This window comes from Suricata suricatta, chromosome 11 (assembly GCF_006229205.1).
Source record: "Suricata suricatta isolate VVHF042 chromosome 11, meerkat_22Aug2017_6uvM2_HiC, whole genome shotgun sequence".
Lineage (NCBI taxonomy): Eukaryota > Metazoa > Chordata > Mammalia > Carnivora > Herpestidae > Suricata > Suricata suricatta.
The window spans coordinates 104,147,508-104,168,165 of record NC_043710.1 but is presented as its reverse complement, the minus strand read 5'-3'; the positions used below and the strand labels follow the sequence as shown (position 1 = coordinate 104,168,165).

The 20,658-nt window shown below is 60.9% G+C and overlaps 2 protein-coding genes across 4 annotated transcripts in view; one reads left to right on the top strand and one right to left on the bottom strand.

The window, feature by feature from the left end:
- Window positions 1–6,285, top strand: part of DRD2 (dopamine receptor D2) — a 61,286-nt gene extending 55,001 nt beyond the window's left edge. For 2 of the 3 annotated variants that reach the window (XM_029956982.1, XM_029956983.1), the window contains exons 5-8: window positions 878–1,068; window positions 1,848–1,934; window positions 3,276–3,603; window positions 5,196–6,285. In XM_029956982.1, coding sequence (XP_029812842.1) covers window positions 878–1,068; window positions 1,848–1,934; window positions 3,276–3,603; window positions 5,196–5,389 — 800 coding nt within the window. In that variant the 3' untranslated portion in view covers window positions 5,390–6,285. The remainder of the gene's footprint in view (window positions 1–877; window positions 1,069–1,847; window positions 1,935–3,275; window positions 3,604–5,195) is intronic. The other variant, XM_029956984.1, reaches the window with a different exon arrangement.
- A 6,000-nt stretch (window positions 6,286–12,285) lies between these two features.
- Window positions 12,286–20,658, bottom strand: part of ANKK1 (ankyrin repeat and kinase domain containing 1) — an 11,108-nt gene continuing 2,735 nt past the window's right edge. The window contains 8 exon segments of the mRNA XM_029914711.1: window positions 12,286–14,251; window positions 15,272–15,308; window positions 15,847–15,965; window positions 16,577–16,743; window positions 17,332–17,371; window positions 17,561–17,696; window positions 17,698–17,712; window positions 18,617–18,911. Of these exon segments, the coding sequence (XP_029770571.1) occupies window positions 12,948–14,251; window positions 15,272–15,308; window positions 15,847–15,965; window positions 16,577–16,743; window positions 17,332–17,371; window positions 17,561–17,696; window positions 17,698–17,712; window positions 18,617–18,911 (2,113 nt within the window). The 3' untranslated portion in view covers window positions 12,286–12,947.

Genomic DNA, 20,658 nt, shown 5'->3' with positions numbered 1-20,658 from the left:
TGCACGCACATGAGGGCGACAGCGGGGCCCCCTCCCCACCCCGTGGTGATGCTGTTTGTGAGGCCGCAGCCCAGGCTGGCCAAGCCCAGCACAGATCGGACTCCCCTGGAGGAGGAGAGGTGGATATAAGCAGAGTCTAGCGCACGGCTCCTGTCCTGTGCATCTGGCGTAGAGGAAGGAGGTGGGGGCCTGCCCGCCTGCCGGCATGGGCGTAGAACTTTCTCTCATCAGGGAGGCCCCAGTGAAGTAGGTGCACCTCTGGAGACCCTTTCAGGGCAGGGCACCAAGAAGCCTTGCAATGCACCTCTTGTGGGCATTCCAAGAAGTGGGGGATAGGGCTGGACTGAGCACACGCTCAGATCAATCTGGAAAGGCCCTGACATAGAGGACGGACATCTGCTAGGCCAGGAAGGGAACTTGGAAACACATCGGGACTCAGGCGAGTTGAGCAAACAGGACCAAGTCCCCTTGTCCCTAAAACCGAAAGGGGGCAGACCTCCCCCGTGTGTTCAGGAGGGGTTAACACAAGGATTTGCTCTTTGACAATAATTTTCTCCTGTTATTTTTCCCAAGCACGCTGGCCCCACTTGTGTGGCCACGGAAATAAAACTCATAATGAAATGAGGAGGGAATGTTAATGAGAAAACTCGGAAGCAGTCCGTGAGAGTCTAGCTTTCTGCTCACGGTTGTGGTTTGAAATCTCTGGCTCACGGTGCACATCCATCTAGGTCTAGCCCTTCTGGCGGCTTCGGACACCTAGGCATGTCCTCCGTGACCGCGCTGCGTGGCTGCGTGGGTCCGGCGGAGAAGGGAAGGGTCTGGTGGCGCTGTGGCCCTGTGGGCCGCTGATGCCCCCTCCGGGCTCTCGCCCCCCCAGACCAGAACGAGTGCATAATCGCCAACCCTGCGTTCGTGGTGTACTCCTCCATCGTCTCCTTCTACGTGCCCTTCATCGTCACGCTGCTGGTCTACATCAAGATCTACATCGTCCTCCGCAGGCGCCGCAAGCGAGTCAACACCAAGCGCAGCAGCCGCGCCTTTAGGGCCAACCTGAAGGCCCCACTCAAGGTCCCCAGATCCCCCTCCCTTCCAGGGCCCACCCCTCCCCATTACGGAGGGGGCTCCCCGGGCCAGACGTAGGAGGGGCGGGAGAAGTCTTTGGCTTGGAGATCTTTGTGTGAAGGCACCCTGTGCTCTCCTTCCTTTCCCATCCCTCGTCCTGCCTCGCTGCGGCCCCTCTCTCTGCCTTTCCTCCCTCTGCACTTCCCTCCCTCTGCTTTACCTTCAGTGCTCCCTGTGCTCCCTCTGTGCGCACCTCCTCCTTCCTCCTCGCCCTTTCCTCCTCTCCTCTGCCTTGCTTCCATTCCCTCCCCCTTATGTCTTGTGAACTCCCCCTCCCCTCCCTGTATGGGAAGACAGTATGTAGGCCTGAAGGAACCAGAGTCTTGGGGTTAGACACATCAGGCTCAAGGCCTGGCACTGCCACGTTTTTTGCTGAGTGACCTTGGGCAAGCTGCTTAACTTCTCTGAGCCTCGGTTTCCTCATTTGTTAAATGGGAATCGTAATGCCAACCTCTGGGCATGGTTTTGAGGATTCGGTGTGAGATGGATATGAATATGCCTAGTGTGTGCCAGACCCTTCAAAGGCATCCCATAATAGTCACGGCCTGTTCATCCCTCGTCCTGCCCACCTTCTCTCCTCACAGGACCAAACTTCACTCTCCCGTCTTCAGCCCCCCCCTCCTCTGCCCTCCTCTGAGCCCCTGTGCCCAGCCTGACGAGCCCACATAGGGTTTCTGTCCCCAGCCGCCTGCCTGTCATGACTAGTGTGCTGGCTCACTCCACAGGGCGCCTGCACTCACCCCGAGGACATGAAACTCTGCACCGTTATCATCAAGTCCAATGGGAGTTTCCCAGTGAACAGGAGGAGAGTGGTAAGTGCCCAGGTCAGGACCCAGGGCCAGGCCCTTCCGCCCCCTGGGAAGCCCAGCTGCCGTGATTTCAGAAACCTCAGCGGCACAGCACCTCCCAGGCTCCCCCGCGGCCTCCGAGGCCAGGCTCACCATGCACACCAGGTGGGCAGCGAGCCAGCCTGATTCTGCAAGGCACACATAGGCACCCCTAGCGCGAGAAAATGGTTGGGAGAGAGGACTTGGCCGTAATAACATAATGCAGATCAGAAGAATGGCTATTACCATTCAGTGAACATCCACCATGTCCCTATTCTCTCATCTAATCCTCACAGCGACCCTGAGAGGTAAGTCTTATTGAGCTTGTTGATTTTAATGTTACAGAAGAGGAAACAGAGGCTCAGAGAGGGTAGGTGGCTCACTCGAGGCGAAACAGTAAGATAGCGCACGTTTGAGCCCAAACCTGAATGACTCCCAAGTCCCCGGCTCCGCCTGCGCTGTTCTTTCCCACTTGCATGTGCTTCCTTCCTATAGGCAGGTCCTGGGGCTGGGGGCTGGGCGCGGAGGGGTGCCGAGGGGAGGGAGCAGAGCAGCCTCGGGGTTGGCAGGGCAGTGCAGCCTGTCAGTAGAGCCCGGAGATGCGGAACCGCAGCCGACTCCGGGCTTTGCCCAGAGGAAGGAGTGGCAGGTTCCCAGCCGCAGGCGCCGCACCCCAGCTGGGCCAGGGCGCCCACCCAGGGCCGTGCCCACGGGGCTCAGGTCAGGCGTCCGCAGGGAGCGGGGCCCCCACCCTGAGGGCAGGACTCCAGGGAGTCGTTCATGAGATGGGTGACTAATGGGGACTCAGGACTGGGACTGGCGCAGCCGCAGAGTCCTATCACCTGGGTGCACGGCGAGGCTGCATTTCAGAAGTTCAGGCTGACACTCCAAGGTGTGGGGGACCTGAGAGGCCCTGAGTGGACCCCACCAGGGCCTCCAGGTCAGCTTGGCAGGAAGGACTTGGGGGGAGGTGCTGGGGTTAGCCCTTTGGCACCCGATCTGTCTACGAGATGAATGTGGTGGGGTGTCTCTTGTTCAGCCCGGCAGGAAGTGCAGTTAGAACACGAGTATTCCCAGCAGCCAGCTGGGTGCCTGGCACTCCCGGGTGCTCAGCGAGTGTTGCTGAGTTAATGAGAGAGAAATGCTGGGTAATAAGTCCTCATGGATGGTTGTGGGGCTGTTGAGGCTGCATAAGGATTGGTCTGGGAGGAGGGCTGGGGATGACCCTGCAGCCAGGGGCTGCCGTGGGTCCCGGACCTGGCCCAGACCATCCCGGCTGGCTGAGGACCAGCCTGGCTTTATCCGGAGTTCTTTGCCTCCATGCAGGATGCAGCCCGCCGAGCCCAGGAGCTAGAGATGGAGATGCTGTCCAGCACCAGCCCCCCCGAGAGGACCCGGTACAGTCCCATACCGCCCAGCCACCACCAGCTGACTCTCCCCGACCCGTCCCACCATGGCCTCCACAGCACGGCCGACAGCCCCGCCAAACCAGAGAAGAATGGGCACGCCAAAGACCACCCCAAGATTGCCAAGATCTTTGAGATCCAGTCCATGCCCAATGGCAAGACCCGGACCTCTCTCAAGACCATGAGCCGCAGAAAGCTCTCGCAGCAGAAGGAGAAGAAAGCCACCCAGATGCTCGCCATTGTCCTCGGTGAGTCAGGCTGGCCGGTGGCCGCCGCCCGGCTCCATCCGGCCCTCTCCGAGGAAGGGACCCATGACTGTGGGCCCGCCCACCAAGATGGGCCCTGTTACCTGCTGTCTGCTTCCTAACCATGGCTGGCGGGCCAGGGGACCAGCACTTTCTCAGGTGCAGGCCACTCCCATAGGAAGATTCTGTCCTGATGCTCCCTTTACACACGGGAAAACTGAGGTCTGGAGTGGGTATATGACGTGCCCAAGGAAGACTTAGGATTTAAACTCAGGGAGTCTGACTCCAGCATCTGTGAGCTTGACCAGCCTATCATAGTGACCCTCCAGAGCATCATGACCCTGGGGCCAGCCACCCTCTCTCTCTGGAGTCCCCTCAGCAGATCGCCCGTGGGGGCTGTTGTGGTGGTCAGACAGTACACAAAGGCGAAAGCGTTTTGGAAGGTGCAAAGCAGTGTGTAACGTGCACACAGGGCTGTGTCATCAGTATGGTTTGGGCAGTGTTGCTATTGTCGAGGTATTAGAAATTCAGGTCACTTCCGCTCAGCCGAGACCCTGTGGGACCAGACCTGTGGGTAAATAAAGGGAGCCGGAGCAGAGAGCCATGTGAGATAAAAGTCTCCTAGAAACCCCAGAGGACGAGTCAAAACACAAGGCTGGACGTGATGTGATGTGGCCAGTTGGGAACAGGAGGGAGGGGCCCATGTGACTGCACCTTCCCCCCAGCACCCAGTAGCCCAGGCACCCTTGCGCACCCACCATCGCCTCTGATCTCCAGCCAGTCCTGTGGCGTGAGTGGGACCCATGTCACTACCCTGCCATTATGCATGCACCCACAGGGACACCGCAGGTGAAGGGGCAGAGCCTTGAGCACGCGGCTGGGGGTTGGCAGGGGAGGGTTGGAGCCATGCCCTCTGCTCCAGCCCGTGGGGTCTCTCTGCAATCCTGAGGACTCCCGCGGTGCTTGTGGGGCATTCCAGGCTCATGGTGCCACCACACCCAGAGTCCCGAGTCAGATGGACAAAGCAGGTGGGGGGGAGGTCTGTCTAGGTCAGAGCGCCCCAAAGCAGGAATTAGGAAGAGGTATCCCCTCGGGAGTGGGGCAGACCTCGGTGACTGGAATTCAGCAGGTTTTGGCTTCTCACCCTAAGCGAGGTGGCCTTGTGTGCATCACAGAGCCTGTGAGAGCCTTAGTTCCCCGTCGACCGCACAGGGAAGCCAGGAGCCTAAGCGAGATGGGTATCTAACTGTCCCTTTTGTCCCTTGGCCCCAAACGGTGCATCCTCACTTGGGGCTGCGGAGAAAGCAGAGTCCCTATCTCCTTCTCTGCTGACTTGTGTCAGAACGTTAACCCCGTGCACTTGTTTTCAAGCCCCACTATCCTTCCCTGGGGGGCAGGTTTATTATACCCATTTGCCAGGTGAGGAAAATGAGGCAGAGGGAAGGAAAGTGGCCTTCACTGCAAACGGGTGTCAGAGACAGCTCTGGACTCTGAGGCCGAGACTCCTCCCGCAGCGCTCCTGGGCCGAAGTCTGCGTGTCGGGGGCCTTCCCAGCCCCGCCCCCCCCCCCACCTGACCGCCGCCCTCCCCCGCAGGTGTGTTCATCATCTGCTGGCTGCCCTTCTTCATCACCCACATCCTGAATATACACTGTGACTGCAACATCCCGCCGGTCCTGTACAGCGCCTTCACGTGGCTGGGCTACGTCAACAGTGCCGTGAACCCCATCATCTACACCACCTTCAACATTGAGTTCCGCAAGGCCTTCCTGAAGATCCTGCACTGCTGAGCCGCTTCCGCCTCCCCGCCCGGGCCGGCCAGCGCTGCGGCCCTGGGCGCCGTGGAGGGGGGGCGACGCAGGGCGGACTCGGCCTCCTCTTCGCCGCGGCAGGCCCTGCAGAGCTAGCTTGACTTCACGGTGCCGGCCCGAGGGCTGGACCCCGGCTCGGGGCGGCTCCCAGAGCCCCCCTCCCGCTCCAGACCCTCTCCCCAGGGCACCAAAGACGCAGCCGCCTTCTCTGAGGTTCCTCTGGGGCTCTGGGGTGGCCAGGGCCTCAGGCGACTTCCGCGGTGGTGGCGGGAGACCCTTGTAAATAGCAGACCGCAGAGTGAGCCCCGGAGCAGCCCAAGCCAAAAATCTTCTCTCACTCCCTCTTCTGCCCTGACAGGAGCCTCTTTCCCCAACAGGGGGTCCCGCCCTGCCTCCCGCCAGCCACCCATGTGATTTCCACACCCGCTGAGGGCCGCACCCCGGGCTTGAAGGGCCCCAGGAAGGTCTGCGGGGAGAGGAACATCCCCGAGCCCACTCTGCTGCCCCCCGACAGACTTGGTGCCTCCTTTCCATAGCAACTGCTAGGCCAGCCTGTGGGCAGGCAGGGAAGGCTGGGGTGGCTGCATCCGGGGCCTGGGGCGGGGTGTTGGAGGTTCTCGGGGGGCTGCCTCCCGCCACCCTCGGCCACGACACCACTCTCCTTTGCCTCTTGCCTCTTCTCTCTCCTGCCCCCTCTCCTTTCCACTGTCTCTGCCTCAGAGGAGCTGGAGGCTCGGGGGCTGCTGAGTGCCACTTGGCCTGGGCTGGCCTTGCCCTGAGCGGGGAGGGAGGCTGCAGCTTGGGGGGCCCTGGGCCCAGACTCTGTAACATCACCACACGTGCTCCACACGAATAAAACTTTGACGGGAGTCACATGCGAGGCGCCTCGGGCAGAGGGGACCAGGACCGGACTTCGTCTGTGCTGGGATCAGAGTGGGGGAGCCCCTCCCAGAAGCCCCCAGGGTGGACGCCGGGGGGCAGGGGCTGCCCCAGGAGGACCGAGGAGAGGGTGCGTGTGTCATGTTCCACCTTGTCCCCACCGCTCGTGCCCAGGAGATCGGAATGCTCTCAGCCCCGCTACCGGCCGGCCCCGAGCCTCAACTGCCAACCGAGATGGGAACCGAACGTTCCCAGTGGGGATCCCACAGCACACCAGGGCTCCCCTGATCCCTCTCGTAGGAAGGCCAGGTTGTCTCTGCCCCCTACCTCCTCCTCTCCAGGTCCTGGCCCCGCTGAAGGACCTCAGCTCTTAGGACCCACCAAGGCAGGGCAGGCTCGGAGGAAAAGGTGCCCTTCGAGGGGCCGGCTGTGTCCCTGTCTGCGCCTGCCCCCTACCCCGACTTCTGGCTCAAATCAGGACCCCATCCTCTGCAGCAGGTCAGGGCGGCAGGGATGCCCTGCGTGGCACGGCCCAGGAGGTCCCCCTTCTCTTGGCCTCGAGCGCAGTCACAGCTCCAAATTTGTGGGGCCACAAGTTGGCACTGCCCTGAAAGCAGAAATTTGGCTTTAAGAAATGAAATAATAAATCAACCTGGTAAAAGAGGAATATTCTTACTGCCGTGAGAATAACAGCGATGATGACAAACAAGGTGCTGGCACCCACGAGCTCAGGCTCCAGGGAGCTGTCAGGGCATAATTTGCATGCTAAATACAATATTTTTAGCACCAAACTTTGGAGCACTTAACTTGCCCTGAACACTTAATTATGGACTTTGATCTTCTTCCTGAACTTGCTAAGCCCCAGGAGCACCCGGGCCCCGGAAGCTGGGCAAAACAGGCCCCTAGTCCAGCCCACAGGGTGTCAGTCACCCGGTGACCACCTCCTGGAGAAGGTGTCAGACCCTCAGTGGGGTGAGAGACCCCAGAGACTTCTCTGCGGCCGATGCGCACACAGGCACGCCCACACAGGCACACCGCACACACTCCGCACACACTCCGCCTGTGAAGACCTTGCCCTGGACGGAGACTCAAAAGCTCATCTCCAGAAACCTTTCGATAAGGTCACACAGGTTTCTCAGCTGCCGGAATTGGAAGAGATGACAAAGGAGGGAGTAAAAGAGAGGAAGGAAGGAGGGAGGGAGGGATGGAGAAAGGAGGGAGGGAGGGAAAGAATGGAGGGAGAGAGGACAGCAGGAAGCTAGAGAGGGAGGGAGCCAAGCTCCCAGCAGTCTGGGCAGAGAGCTGAGGGAGGAGAGGGCAAGAGGGCAGGCAGGGGCGGGGGGCGGAGCAGGGGAAGGTTGCCCACAGTTGTCACAAAGCTTCAAGTCTTTCTTCCAGACAGCAGACTGACAGCTGGAGTGGGCAGGGGGAGGGCCGGCTCCGCCCCCTCCCCCCTCAACTCTTCGGGGACAGAGGATTGGGCGTGGGGACCTGAGAGAACTCGAGGTGGAAGGGGGCGGCCAGGGCTCTGCTTCCCTCCCGGAGGCCCTGCCTGCTCTGATTTTTCTCCTCTCCTTCCCTGGGCTTCTGTGTCTGTGCCTGTCTTTCTTCAAAGCATGGCTCTCAACCAAGGGGTCATTGATCTGCCTTTACAGCAGGTGGAGTCTGACCCCCCCCCCCCCAGCACCAGGCTGGGCACAGCCGGACACTTTGCATACATGTCCTCTCAGATGTCCCCATGTGACTGCACGTCTTCAAAGCTTCTCTTACTCTCCAAGTAGTGGGTTCTGGAAGAGTCCCAGGTGGCCCCTGGCTGGGGAGAGGTCCTGGGTCCTGGGAAGGCAGGAGTGCAGGAGAGACCGCATTTCAGCTGGTGACTTCCTCCGGCATCCATCCTCCTCAACAACAACTGTGCCCCAGGCCTTGAGCAAGGGGCCAGGTGTGCGACAGGAAAAAGGTGGATGTGACCCCTGCATGTGTCCCACAAGTGTGAGTCTGCGGCCCACAGTCATGCAACAGCTGGTTGTGGGGACACGGGTCCCGTAGATGACAGTGACCTGGGGCGCAGCAGCCCTGGTGAGGGCAGGAAGGTTGAGGGCACGGAGCCCTGCCTGAACGGTGGGGCGGGAGGCCCTCGAACAAAGTGACTGCCCTTCTTGCGTCCCCGGTGGGCTCAGAACAGGGGCAGTCGGTCATCTGCGACCAGGGACAAGCAGCCTGCCCGGGAAGCAGGGTGTCTGCCTGCCCGGGATCCCTGCCCACGGCACCCCTGTCCCAGGAGCTGCCGGCCCAGCCCTGGGCCCCACTGCCTCCCTGCCCCCCCCGGGCCCCAGGACCCAGGCTGTGTCTGTGGCCAGGAGCCCCCCTCCCGTGCAGGGGCCCTGTGGGCCTCGCCCCACACCATCCTGTCCTCCTCGCCACCCCAGGCACCCATCCGTGGGACCCCCTGTTAGGCCGCCTCTCTTTCGGGAGACTGGGTGCCTACAGGACAGGCTGGGCTTTGAATCCAGGGCCCCAAATCTCCATCTCACCCTGTCCATCCTGCCTGTTTCCCGACCAGTCCTGAGCAAAGCTGCAGGAGGCTCGTGTGGTGGGGAGATTTTTAAAAAGGTGGGGAGAGAGGGGAGAGAAAAAGGCTCTGGCCCCAGTCTTTACGGAGCCTGCCTTCCAGGGCCTGTGAACAGCCCAGCAGCCACTGGGGCTGCAGAGCTAATGAGTGGGGAAGGGGTGTGCAGGGCGGGGGCGGGGTGTCGTTTTTATTTTTATTTATTTCTTAAAATCTTTATTTTTTTATTTTTTAAGTTTTATTTATTTTTGAGAGAGAGAGACAGCATGAGCAGGGGAGGGGCAGAGAGAGTGAGACACGGAATCCAAAGACAGGCTCCAGGCTCTGAGCAGTCAGCACAGAGCCTGATGCGGGGCTTGAACCCATGAACCGTGAGATCATGACCTGAGCCGAAATCGGCCGCTTAACCGACTGAGCCACCCAGGCGCCCCCGGGGAGTGGTTTTTAGAGGGGCTGCAGGTCAGAGTCTGGTCGTGCATGTGCCCGAGTGGGGCCAACCCAGTGCCCCCGGCCCTCGTTCTGGGGAGTCCCGGGGAGCAGGAAGCTGGCGGGGACAGAGCAGACCATCTCTGGAAGGGGGGGACTCCCCCCCCGGCTTTGGGGGCTGTGCGGTGCAGGGAGAAGAGGGTGCCTGGGAAGGACAGTTTCCCGCCCCCTTTCCCACCCCAGCTCTGCTACCTGCCCAATAAAGCAGGGTGGGTGTTGCCGGGCCGAGACCCACGTGGAGGCCTGTGGAGAGGCCTTTGACTCCTGAAACAGAAGTGCCACACGGCCACTGCGCTTGCTTGTGGCTTTCTGGGCTCCAGCCCTGCCTTCCGTCCCGAGACCCAGAGCCTTCCTGCTGCAGAGGTGGCAGGTGACTGAAGGATGGAGGTCAGGCGAGGAGGGAGGGGCTGCCGCTCAGGGCACAGGAAGGAGGGGGACTTCGCAGGAGCACAGCCCTGGCATGCACACCTCCCAGACTTCCCTGAGCCGGACCGACGACACTGACCTCTTGGCCCCACGAGAGCACGGTCTTCCCACACCAGAGCGTCCCTTCCCCCACCCCATGCAGGGCCGAAGGGTCTTTGGGATGCGCAGTTCATTGTGATTTCATTCTTCCGCTCAGAAAGGGCCAGCGGCTCCCAGCTGCCCCAAGGTCCAAGCTCTGGAACGACGGTGGGCATCAGGGTCTCCCCACCCCGTTTGCTCTAGGGCTGTCTGCACCCCATTTGCTCGTTCCCCAGCCTCTGGGACTCCTGGCTCCTTCACCTCATCCAGGCACTGCCCTGTCTTTGCTGCATCCTTCCACATACATGTCTTCCAGAAAGCCCTTCCCGATCGACCCACTTGGCTTGGTAACGGACTGGATAAGGGATGGGGCCAGATTATAGACTGTGTTGTCCACTAGGCACATGTGCGGCTACTTAAGTTTATTGAAATCAAACATTTGGTCCCGGGCTGCACCGGCCACATTCCAAGCGCTCAGCAGCAGGGGTGGGGAGTGGGGGGGCAGGAGCTAGCCTACTGACCCGCTGCAGATACAGGTTTCCACCTCCTGGGACGCAATGTTGGACAGCACGGGTCTAGGAAGGACTCCCAGGTTAAAAGTTCGGGCACCTCTAACTCACATGGGGAGAGAGGGATGAATGGAGGGGGAGGGAATGTCCAGCTTGGGACTTTCAGGGGTCGGTAGGACCTCCAAGCAGAGATGCCCAGTAGGAAGCTAGGAGTTCCTACCCTCCACCACCTCCCCAAACTCCCCTGAACAGGGTTTGACATCCAACTGGAGACCCTCTCCTTGGAAATTCCAAGGGCCTCACTAAAACCTATTTCTAAACACCCCACAGAAACCTCTAGAAGGCAGCTGTGTGGCGGTGGGACCCATTGTAGACACTGTGTGAGGGGTCTGGCTTGGGTTGACTTGAAAAGCGAGCAGGTGCTAGGGGCACCATTGGCCAGAGCGGGCCCGAACCCGTGTCCTCCATTATCTCCTGGAGGAAGGGAGCAGACCAAGCAGGGGTCCGAGACTCTCAGCCTGGACCCCGGGACCATCAGGTTGGGGAGATGAGCCCCCGGCTGGTCCTGACCGCATGTCCACAGAACCCTGGCCGCCACAGGACAGCAGGGGCAAAGGCGGCCCTTACCCGTTCTCACCCCTTTCTTCAACGTCAGGAGAGCCCAGGCACTGCTGGCCCCTGTTTTCAGGGATTGATCTGAGCTCACCTGCCTTTGAACAGGTAGCCGCACCCCACTTCTCTGGCTCATGCAGAATCCTAGCGTGAGAGCCAGACACAGACCTCAGTGCACAAGGAAGGCAAACAGCATAGAGCCCTCTCCCCTTCCCCCTCCCTGTTCTGGCATGTTCTGGGAAAGAGAACTCCCAGGGGGTATGACTACAAGTCTTGCCTAAGGCTCAGCCTCAGGAAGAACAGGAGACTGGACCGGGCAGCTGAGCGGGGCGCAGGAAGACAAGCAGTGGGCTGAGGGATGCCCCCCGCCGTCCTCAGGAGTCCCCCCTCCACCTAGCCCCGAAGAGCCCGCTCTCTCTCCCTCACCACCCCAGGGGGCAGCCATCCTGTGGTGCTAAGGAGAGGGCACAGGGAGAAATGAGACGCCCCCTGGTGGTTGTTCTCAGCCCTGGCTGCCCTCCAGCGTAACCCAGGAGATTCCTGTTTAACAGGCCAAGGGTAGGGCCAGTGTTTAAACAGCCCTTTCACCCCCCACGCACCTCACCCAGGAGGTTCTAATGAGTAGGCTTGATTTATAGCTACTGTTCCGGGGCGCATCACAGCTCTGTGCTGTTCCCAGGGCTCTCCATGGCAAGCATCTGGGGCCCAGGAGGTGGGTGCCACGGCCCAGAGACACCACACTGCCAGCCTGTATGTGGGTTGGAGGTCTCTTCTGCTCTGCCTCTCGCCCGACGCTGACAGGAGGCTGCTGACTGGTGGCCCTGCAAGAGCACCCACAGAGGTGAGCCTGCCCAGGGCCCGGGGTTGGGGCAGAAGACGCCTTTTCTCTGACAATTCCAAAAAGGCCGTAAAAGCGGAGGGGCTGATTCAGCAGTGCCGAGAGGTGGAGAGGAGTGGGGTGGGACTTTAGGGGACCCATTCTTCCCCACTCAACTCCTCGGGGGGGTCGGTCATTCCCGGCAGAGCTAGAGAGAAAGCAGAGGCTGTGCCCATCAACACAAGGCTAGTGTGAGCCTGCAGGGCGGGCCAGGCCAGCACACGGGCAGCCCGGGTGTGGTCACTGGGGACAGCTGTCAGCTGTCTGAGCCGCTGTGGCTGGGAGGGAAGTCCCGCCACCACCCTCACCACCTCCTCCAATTCCACACGTCCGGGTCCGGACCCTGCCTCCTCCCACTGGGCCGACTTACACACACACACCACATCCCATACTCACCCTACTGGCCCCATGGGTCAGCCCCTCTCTGAAGGGGACACTCAGATCCACAGCTTTATTGAGATGAGGGTTTGAATCCTGGCCATGTAACTAGACAGGGGGAAGGCGGGGCAGAGGAGGCGGGGACCCACTGAGGATCACTGACATGCTGCTGGGGCGGAGACCACTTGGGAGACCCAGGTGCCAGAACCAGAGCCACCAGGAAGGTGTGGTCTATGCGGCTACAGGGGCTTTAAAGGGTAGGTGGAAATTTCCTCCCATGTTGTAGCTACAGCCCCTTTCAAAAAGCACGTGCCTGGCTGTCCTGTCTGGCTGGAGATAGGGGCCACGCACACAGATTCTAGCCAGGAGGGAGCACGTCCCTCTTCTCTGTGTGTCCCTTCGCTGTCAGAGAGGGTTCCCGGGATGCAGGGGCCCCGAGAGCACAGGGGCAAGGGGCGCAAGGTGGCAGGAGTCTGGGGAAGGAAGAAGGAATTCACTCCAGGGGCTTGAGTCCAGATTCCGGAGGAGGAAGAAGAGGCCACCCCCCTCCCCCCCCCAGCTGCAACCTCAGTGCACTCCCTTTCCCTCCAGGGGGACACCAGCCTCCTCCTGTGTCCTCTCAAGGCCCCAGCGGCAGGTGGCAAGGACAGAGAAGGGGCTGTGCCAAAAGGCCAGCATCAGGTCCGCCAAGCCCTCTTCCTCATGGGTGAGGAGGCCCCAGGGTGCCTACATTCCTGCGTGGGCTCCAGGCTCAGCAGCACCCAGAACAGTCCGTGGCAGCTCCTTGCCCTCCAGGAAGGCAGCAATGTTCTGGTTTTGGTTCCGGAGGGCCAGCTGCAGGGGTGTGCAGCCCACCCCGTCCCGGACGTCCAGCTGGGCCCCGGCTTTGACCAGCACTTTGAGAATGGCCGTGTTGCCCTTGAGGGCGGCCAGGTGGGCGGGGGTCCAGCCCACCTTGTTGCAGGCATGGACATCGGCCTGGTGCTCCAGGAGGTGGATGACGCTCAGGAAGGCGCTGCGCTGCACAGCCAGGTGCAGGGGCGTCCAGCCCGACTGCTCGGCTGTGTTGGGGTCGGCCCCACACCGCAGCAGGGCTAACACCACCGCCTCCTCCGCATGGCGGGTGGCCAGGTGCAGGGGCGTCCACTCCATGCCCCCAGGAGCCCCCAGGTCTGCGTGGCTCTCCGCCAGCAGGTGGATGACCTCCAAGTGGCCCTTGTAGGCTGCGAGATGGAGGGGTGTCCAGCCCTGCCGGGTGGGCAGCTGGAGGCTGGCCCCGTACCGGAGCAGCATCTTGCAGATAAGATACTTCCCCCTGGTGGCCGCCAGGTGCAGGGGGCTGTAGCCGCTCCGGTCAAGGGCGTCAGGGGCTGCCCCGCTCTTCAGCAGGTGCTGGATGGCCCTCACTTTGCCTCGCTCCACGGCCAGGTGCAGCGGGGTCCTCAGGTTCCTCTGCCGTGCGTCCAGCTCGGCCCCTTGGCCCGTCAGCAGCTTGACCAGGCCGACGTGGCCGAAGTAGGCGGCCACGTGGAGCGCGGTCTTGCCCTCGGCCTCGCGCAGGTTGGGGTCAGCCTGGCGGGACACCAGGAGCCGCGCCACGTTCTCGAAGTTGTTCTGTGCGGCCAGGTGCAGCGGGGTCCAGCCCTCCTGCTCCTGGGCGTCCACGCGGGCCCCGTGCTCCAGGAGCAGGCGGGCCGTTCGGTCGTCCCCATTCTGGGCCGCAAAGTGCAGCGGGGCCCAGCCGTCCTCGTCAGCCAGGTTGGCGTCGGCCCCGTGCTCCAGGAGCAGCGCGCAGAGCTCTGGCTGCCGGTCCTGCGTGGCGATGAGGAGCGGCGTGTAGCCGCAGGCCGTCTGGCAGTCCACGTCGACCTCGTGGGCCAGCAGCAGCCTAACCCGCTCCACGCTGCCCTGCACCACCAGGAAGTGGAGGGGAGAGACCTTGTTCTCGGACGTGCACAGCTCCTCGCTGCCGGGGACAGGGTGCCCGCCGCCCGAGAGCTGCAGGACGTGCTCCAGGTCGTCTCTCGAGTCTGCTGGGAGAAAGATGGGGCTGCCAAAACGGACCTCTGAGCTTGCAGGGCACAGAGACTGGGGGAGGGAGGGAGGGTGTCGTTCCTGCGGTCACAGATCCCAAAATGGCCTCTCGGTCCTAGAGAATGACTCTGGCAAGCCTTCCTGGGAGGACGGGGTGCAGACCCTGGGTCCACCCCTAGCACCGCCTCACTTTCACCAACTCCCTGCCGCCTTGGGCCTCCAGATCCCGACCCCTCAAGGGGACACAAACTACCATTGTGGGGACAGTGCGGGGGTGGGCATGAACTTCCAGAGGAGGGCTGGGCACAAAGCAAGTCAATGCAGGTTGAAAACAGGCTATACGGTCTGAACTCCTCCTGAAGCCGCTACGGCTTCCTCCTGCTCCACCCAGAGCAGATTAAGATCAAAAGCAACAATTTCGGGGGCACCCGGGTGGCTCAGTCGTTTAAGCATCTGACTCTTGATTTCAGCTCAGGTCATGATCTTGCAGTTCAGGGGATCAAGCCCCACTGTGCTGACAGTGCAGAGCCTGCTTGGGATTCTCTCTCCCTACATCTCCCCTGCTTTCTCTCCCTCTCTCTCTCTCTATCCCTCTCCTGCTTACTCTCCCTCTCCCTTCCCCTATTACTCTCTCTCAAATAAATAAACTTTGAGCAATAATTTTCAAGACAAGCACACAATGATAACAGTAAACAAGAATCCCTTTCCACCGCCCCCACCCCCAAGGTTCTGATTTAATCTGTCTAGATAGCCCAGGCATCAGGATTTCATTCCCCGGTGAATTCTAACACACAGCCGGGTTGAAAGCCAGTGTTCTGCATCCCAAGCCAGGACAGGAGGCGTCCGGCCGTGTAAGCACACAGACCTGAAGGGCAGCACAGCCTGACCCCTGGGGACAGGTCCCAGGAAAGGCACAGAAACTCCTGATTTGTGACAATCGAGGTGGAGGGTCGGGGGCAGGGGAGATGGGGGGAGGGGGTGAATCTCGGGGTCCAGCTGTGGCTCTCTGGACTCACCGCTGTTTCTTAGGTCCTGGCTGACCTCTTCACTGACCTGGAGGGAGGGAATCAGAAGACAGGGGGGCAGATGAGACCAGTGGGCTGGTGCTGATCTGTGCCCTCCTCCCCTCTCTCCGACCTCTCCAGAACCCGTGTGGACTCATGTCCTAGGAAGCCCCCTAGGCCCTTCCTATCCAACTGTGTCTGGAGGAGTGTCCTGGGCAGAGGAGACCCTGCCAGGAGGAAGTGGTCCAGGGCCTTGACTTCCTCTTGGGCCACCTGCAGTGCAGGCTGGCTGGCCCTGTGGCTTGGCCAGGAGCCTCCTTCTGGCCCCCGGCTGGCCCCCACGGCAGGGAAGGGGCAGCAGAACGCAGGGAGGACACTGAGGCCCGAGACAGAGCAGCCTGTGGGCAGAGCTCTGATCATCCCCCGCATGTGAGAGATGGAGCATCCTCCCCAGGGTTACAGTCACACTGTGCGCATTGGGAAAAGGTGTCCCCAGAGGGCTGGTGGGCGTGGCCAGCAGCGTGGGCTGGGGTTCGGTCCCACATGCTCCGGTGCAGGCACCCTGGGACCCAGCCCGCATTGCTCACCTGCCTGGGCCTCTGCAGGGACGGCCTGCAGGCCACCTTCCTGGCCAGGGCCTCGCTCTCCGGGTCCACCACGGGGCTCTGCAGCAGGAGCAGCAGCACATCGGTCTCCACTGTGATGTCTGCTCCACAGGGAGAGAGGCAGGAAGACAAGCAACAGGCTGGCCGCTGGCCCCCTCCCCAGTTCAGACACCCTAACGTGCCTGGTGTCCCCCTCCGCACATCATTCCTGGACTCTGCACATTCACACGTGCCACCAGGAGGCGGGAAAGCTGGGCCCTTAGCACGTCACTGGCCCTCTGAGGGTCGGTCCTTTTCTATAGAACGAGGGGCAGGACCCAGTGGTGTCTAAGGTGCTCACAGTTACACACGCATGGGTTTGCACAGCTGCTGAAGGGTGCGTATCCTCAAGGCCCATGCGGCCCGTGAGCTCATGGTCTGGAAGCACCAGCTCACCGGTGAACTCAGAAGCAGCACAGCAAGGCCCAGGGCCCTCGGCAAGGTTTTCTCCACCCTGCCTCCAGTGGGGACGCCATCCTCAGCTGCCCCCGCCCCCACCCTCCCCCCTCCCAGCTCTGGGATACAGACTGTGCCCTGGGGCCACGCAGCCCTCAGGAGTGGCCCAGGCCCCAGCCGTCTCCTCTCCTGCCCCCTCACACCTCGGCCCGGCCCCCTCACGCTCCAGCCCTGCCCTGAGTCCCGGTCCCTCGCGCGGGTCAGGCTGGACCAGAACCTGGAAAGCAGGGCCTCTTCTTGGGGTCCTGATCCCAGCAGCGCCGCATCAGGTTCACCATCTGCTGGGCCTCCCCGGGCCACGCATCGGAGACAGACCTCAGGGAGGGACGCATGCCGGCGGCCACTCGCACGACAATGGTCACCATGTGGAGGCCTGTGAGAGGAAGCGCAGGATGTGCGCAGGCTGGGAGGCGGGGCTGGGGTGGCCGTGCAGTGGTGCGGGGAGTACCAGGATCCCCACAGAGCAGGGCACACAGCAAGGGCTACATAAATGCACCGTGTGTCAAAAGCTAGGTTGCAGGCCGACTTGAGGTTCCAATTTGCGCTGCTGGGTCTCCAGTCGGGCCGCGGCCACCTCCCAGGCCGAGATGGGACAGGACCCCACACTGCAGGCCTCTGCTGCCTAGGGGCCTGGTTCCATGCTTTGACTTTTGACACTGTGAGCTCACCAGGGTTTTCTGACAGTCTATGTACCTGGCATTAGGTGTCAGGGGTTGGGAGCAGGAGAGACAGGAAAGAATACTTTGGCAGCAAAGAAATTAGAGCCAGAGGTGAGGTCTGGGCTGACGTGTGCCCTCCCTATACCGGGATGTGAGCTCTGGACGGCAGGGGAGGAAGGCAGGAGGGTAAGATGGGAATCTGGAAGCCCCAAGCTGCGGCCTGACCTTCCCTGTGAACCCTCGGGCCCCTCCCGGCCCCTCCCAGCGCCCCGCCCCCCCCAGGAAGCCAGCATCGCCTGCTACCTGGATAAGGCTTCTTCTGAGTGAGGACCTCCCAGATGACAATCCCGAAGCTGCAGACAGGGCACAGGGCTCCCTGAGTGACCTTCCCAGACGCCCGCCGTCACCCAGCGCGGCAGGCCCCGCCCACTCCCCCCGCAAGGCCGCTCCAGCCGTCCCCTTGCCTGGGGACTGGGGGGACATCAGGCAGCGGGGCGAGAAGCGGCTGCCCGCCCCCCAGCGTGAGCCCAGCCCCCTCTCACCTGTACACGTCGTACTTGGGCCCTGGGGCCTTGTTACATTCCAAGAACATCTCAGGGGGGATGTAGCTGAGGGTGCCCCGGAGAGCTGACCTCTCGATGTACTGCATCCGGGTCGACTGTTCCATCCACTTGGATAAGCCGAAGTCGGAGATCTGGGGGAAGCCGCAGGCAGGGAGGGGTCAGGAGCCACAGTCTTTCCTCTGGGAAACTGCCTTGATCTCTCCCATCCTGCAGCCCACACTTTCGGGACAGGGAAAGTGGTTAAGGGCCTGGGCACCTCTCCCATGTATGACCTGGATGACCTCAGACAAGTTACTTACCTCCTCAGAGCCTCAGTTTCCTCATCTGTGAACTGGGAATAGCACGGACACTTAACGGACAGTGCTCTGACGGGCGTTACATGGGGACATTCAACCACCTGAGGACCAGGCAGCAGATAAGGGGGCTGAGACTCCCATGCCTATTACTCCTCTAAGTGCTCACTCAAATAGGGAGGGACAGTCACTAATGAAATAGTTTCACAAAGGACTATATTCTTACCATGGGGTTGGCACTAAGAAGACACAGAGGTACCATGTTGGGGTGCATCAGGGAAAACTCCCTGAAGAGGGTTTAAGCAGAAATTTGAAAGATGAGCACGGGTTGCTGAATAAAGAAGGGAGGAGGGGAAACACTGGTCCTGGCACTAGGGACAGAATGTGCAAAGGTCCTGGGGCAGAAGAGAGCGGCACGTTTTAGGAACTGAAGGCCATCATAACCTTTCTTAGGACTCATTCCCACACATCCCCACCCAGAGCAAAGAATGGGAGGGCTAGGGAATATTCTACCCCCAGTAGAAACAGAAGACAGAGGTCCACAGAGGGTCACTGCAGGCATTCCGATGCCCGGAGCCATGCACCAAACTCCGCTGCTCATCCAGCTTTGTTTTAGGTGTGATTCCTGCCTTCGGGATCTGTCCCTGAGGGAGCCACTTAAGACTCTCAGCAGACGACGCAAACAGGAGTGCGGGAGACTCTGGCGTGGAAGGGGGGTGGAGAGGTTGACTGGGACCTTTACCTTGACGTGCATGTTGCCGTCCAGGAGGATGTTGCCTGGTTTGAGGTCCAGGTGGAGCAGAGGTGGCTTAATGCTGTGGAGAAAGTTCATGGCCAGGCTGGTCTCGTGGATGATGCGGAACTTGAGCTGCCAGGGGAGGCTGTGCACGGGCAGCATCTTCTCCAGGGAGCCGTTGGCCATGAACTCCATCACAATGCCCAGCGGCTGCCTGCACACCCCATAGATGGACACGATGTGCTGAAACTTGATCTTCTCCATTTTGGCTGCTTCTTCAATGAGGCAGTCCACGTCATAGCTGTGGGCACGTGGGGCGTGAGGGACAGAAGGGGATGGCCCGTTAATTCCAAGAGCAACAAGCAGAGCAACAAACCAGGCTTAGTGCCAGGCTCTGGAGACCCAGAGAAGCCTCAGGAGCTTGCAAGGTCGTGCAGGAGGAGGGGGCGTTCTAGAAGGATGCCTACCAGGATGCACAGAGTAGGGTCCCGATGGCCAGCGGCCACTGGACAGGACGCGAAGGAGTCTGCAAGCTCGGAGCAAACCCATTCTACAGAGGCGGCCTCGAAGAGCCGGCCCGTTACTCTGCCTCTTGTCCCCCCCTGCAGATCACCAACTCGCAGAAGACCAACATCATGCCTCACGCTTCTGTTTCAAAATATCATTTATTGCCTCTTTGATTACGAAAGTAATATATACCCTTGCAGGAAATCAAGGGACTATAGAGAAGAAAATTAAATCATCAGTAATCCAACCTTGCAGAGCTGGTTTCTGTTAATATTTTAACGTATACATGGTCGAGGTATCTTTCTCCTTTTCCCCCTCCTTTTTCCTTCTCCCCTCTCCCTCTTCGCCCCCTCCCCACCCCACTCTGCCTCTCCATCACACCAAGTGGGCTGCTTTGTGATCTTTCCCAGTTTGCGGAGCACAGTGCCTTGTCACAGTGCAGGGTCTGCACCGGCTGCACTGAACTCTGTTTAATGGATGAGCTCCCCCCCACCCCCGCCCAGCACACTGTCGCACGTAGCACAATACGTCTCTGTCGGGCTGGAGTCCAGACTTTAGGGAAGGTTTTGCAAAATGAGCATCGGCCCGACCTTCTCGCTCCGGTCGCCCACAGAACGGTAACGATGCAAATTGCTGGGGATTGTTTGGGGATTGCAGGGTGAGGATTAGGGAGAAATGACGGTTTTAAAAGCCCAGTATTTGCAAAGCCGCGTGGGCACTGCAGGCGGAGGCTGCTGGGAATGTGCGTGCAGGGCGGCCCTGGGAAGCCAGCCAGAGACACGGCCGCCCTCCAGGAACACCACCTGCTCTGCCTCGCATCTGGACGGGGCGGCTGGCCCAGGGGCCCCCGTCTCGCCTCCACCTCTGCTCTGTTCCAGAGACTCCCTGCCACCCCTGCCGTACTTATGTCGCCTCTTGTCTCTTTGGGCTCCCAGGAACTGAGCTACTGGCCGTGGGATCTGCAAGGGATCTGGGGTCTCAATGCACTGATTTCAAATCCCAGCTTCAGTGCCTATGCTCTGCGTGGCCCTGAGCAAGTCAACTCTCTGGGCCTCAGTTGCTTAACTATGAAATGGGACAGCAGCTTGCACAATTGCCCCGACCGCGTGGACGCTGGGCGTCTGGTCTCCATACTTCCTCCTTTTTGAAGCGCGGTTTGACCTCACGACCCTGAGATCATGACCTGAGCTGTGATCAAGAGTCCGACGCTTAACCAGCTGAGCCCCCCAGGCGCCCCTAGTCTTGGTAAGTCTCCGAGCGGCTGTTGACAAGGTGTCCAAGGCCCCCAGGGTGCCACCCCCTCACAGAGTGTTCGGGTGTCGGTTTACCAGCCAGGCCTCTCCCTCTTTTCTTTTCGAAGTAGTCCCGTCCCTCGGCCACGTGCCAGCATTCCCCAAGGCCCCTTCCCCTCCTCCTGCCCAGTCCTGACCCCTTCCCCCCTCCCTCTGCACTGCCCCTCCCAACCTCTGTGGCTCGCGTGGTACAGGACACGGCATGTCTGAAGCAGAAGCCGGTTCTCCCCTGCACCCACCCCTCCCTCC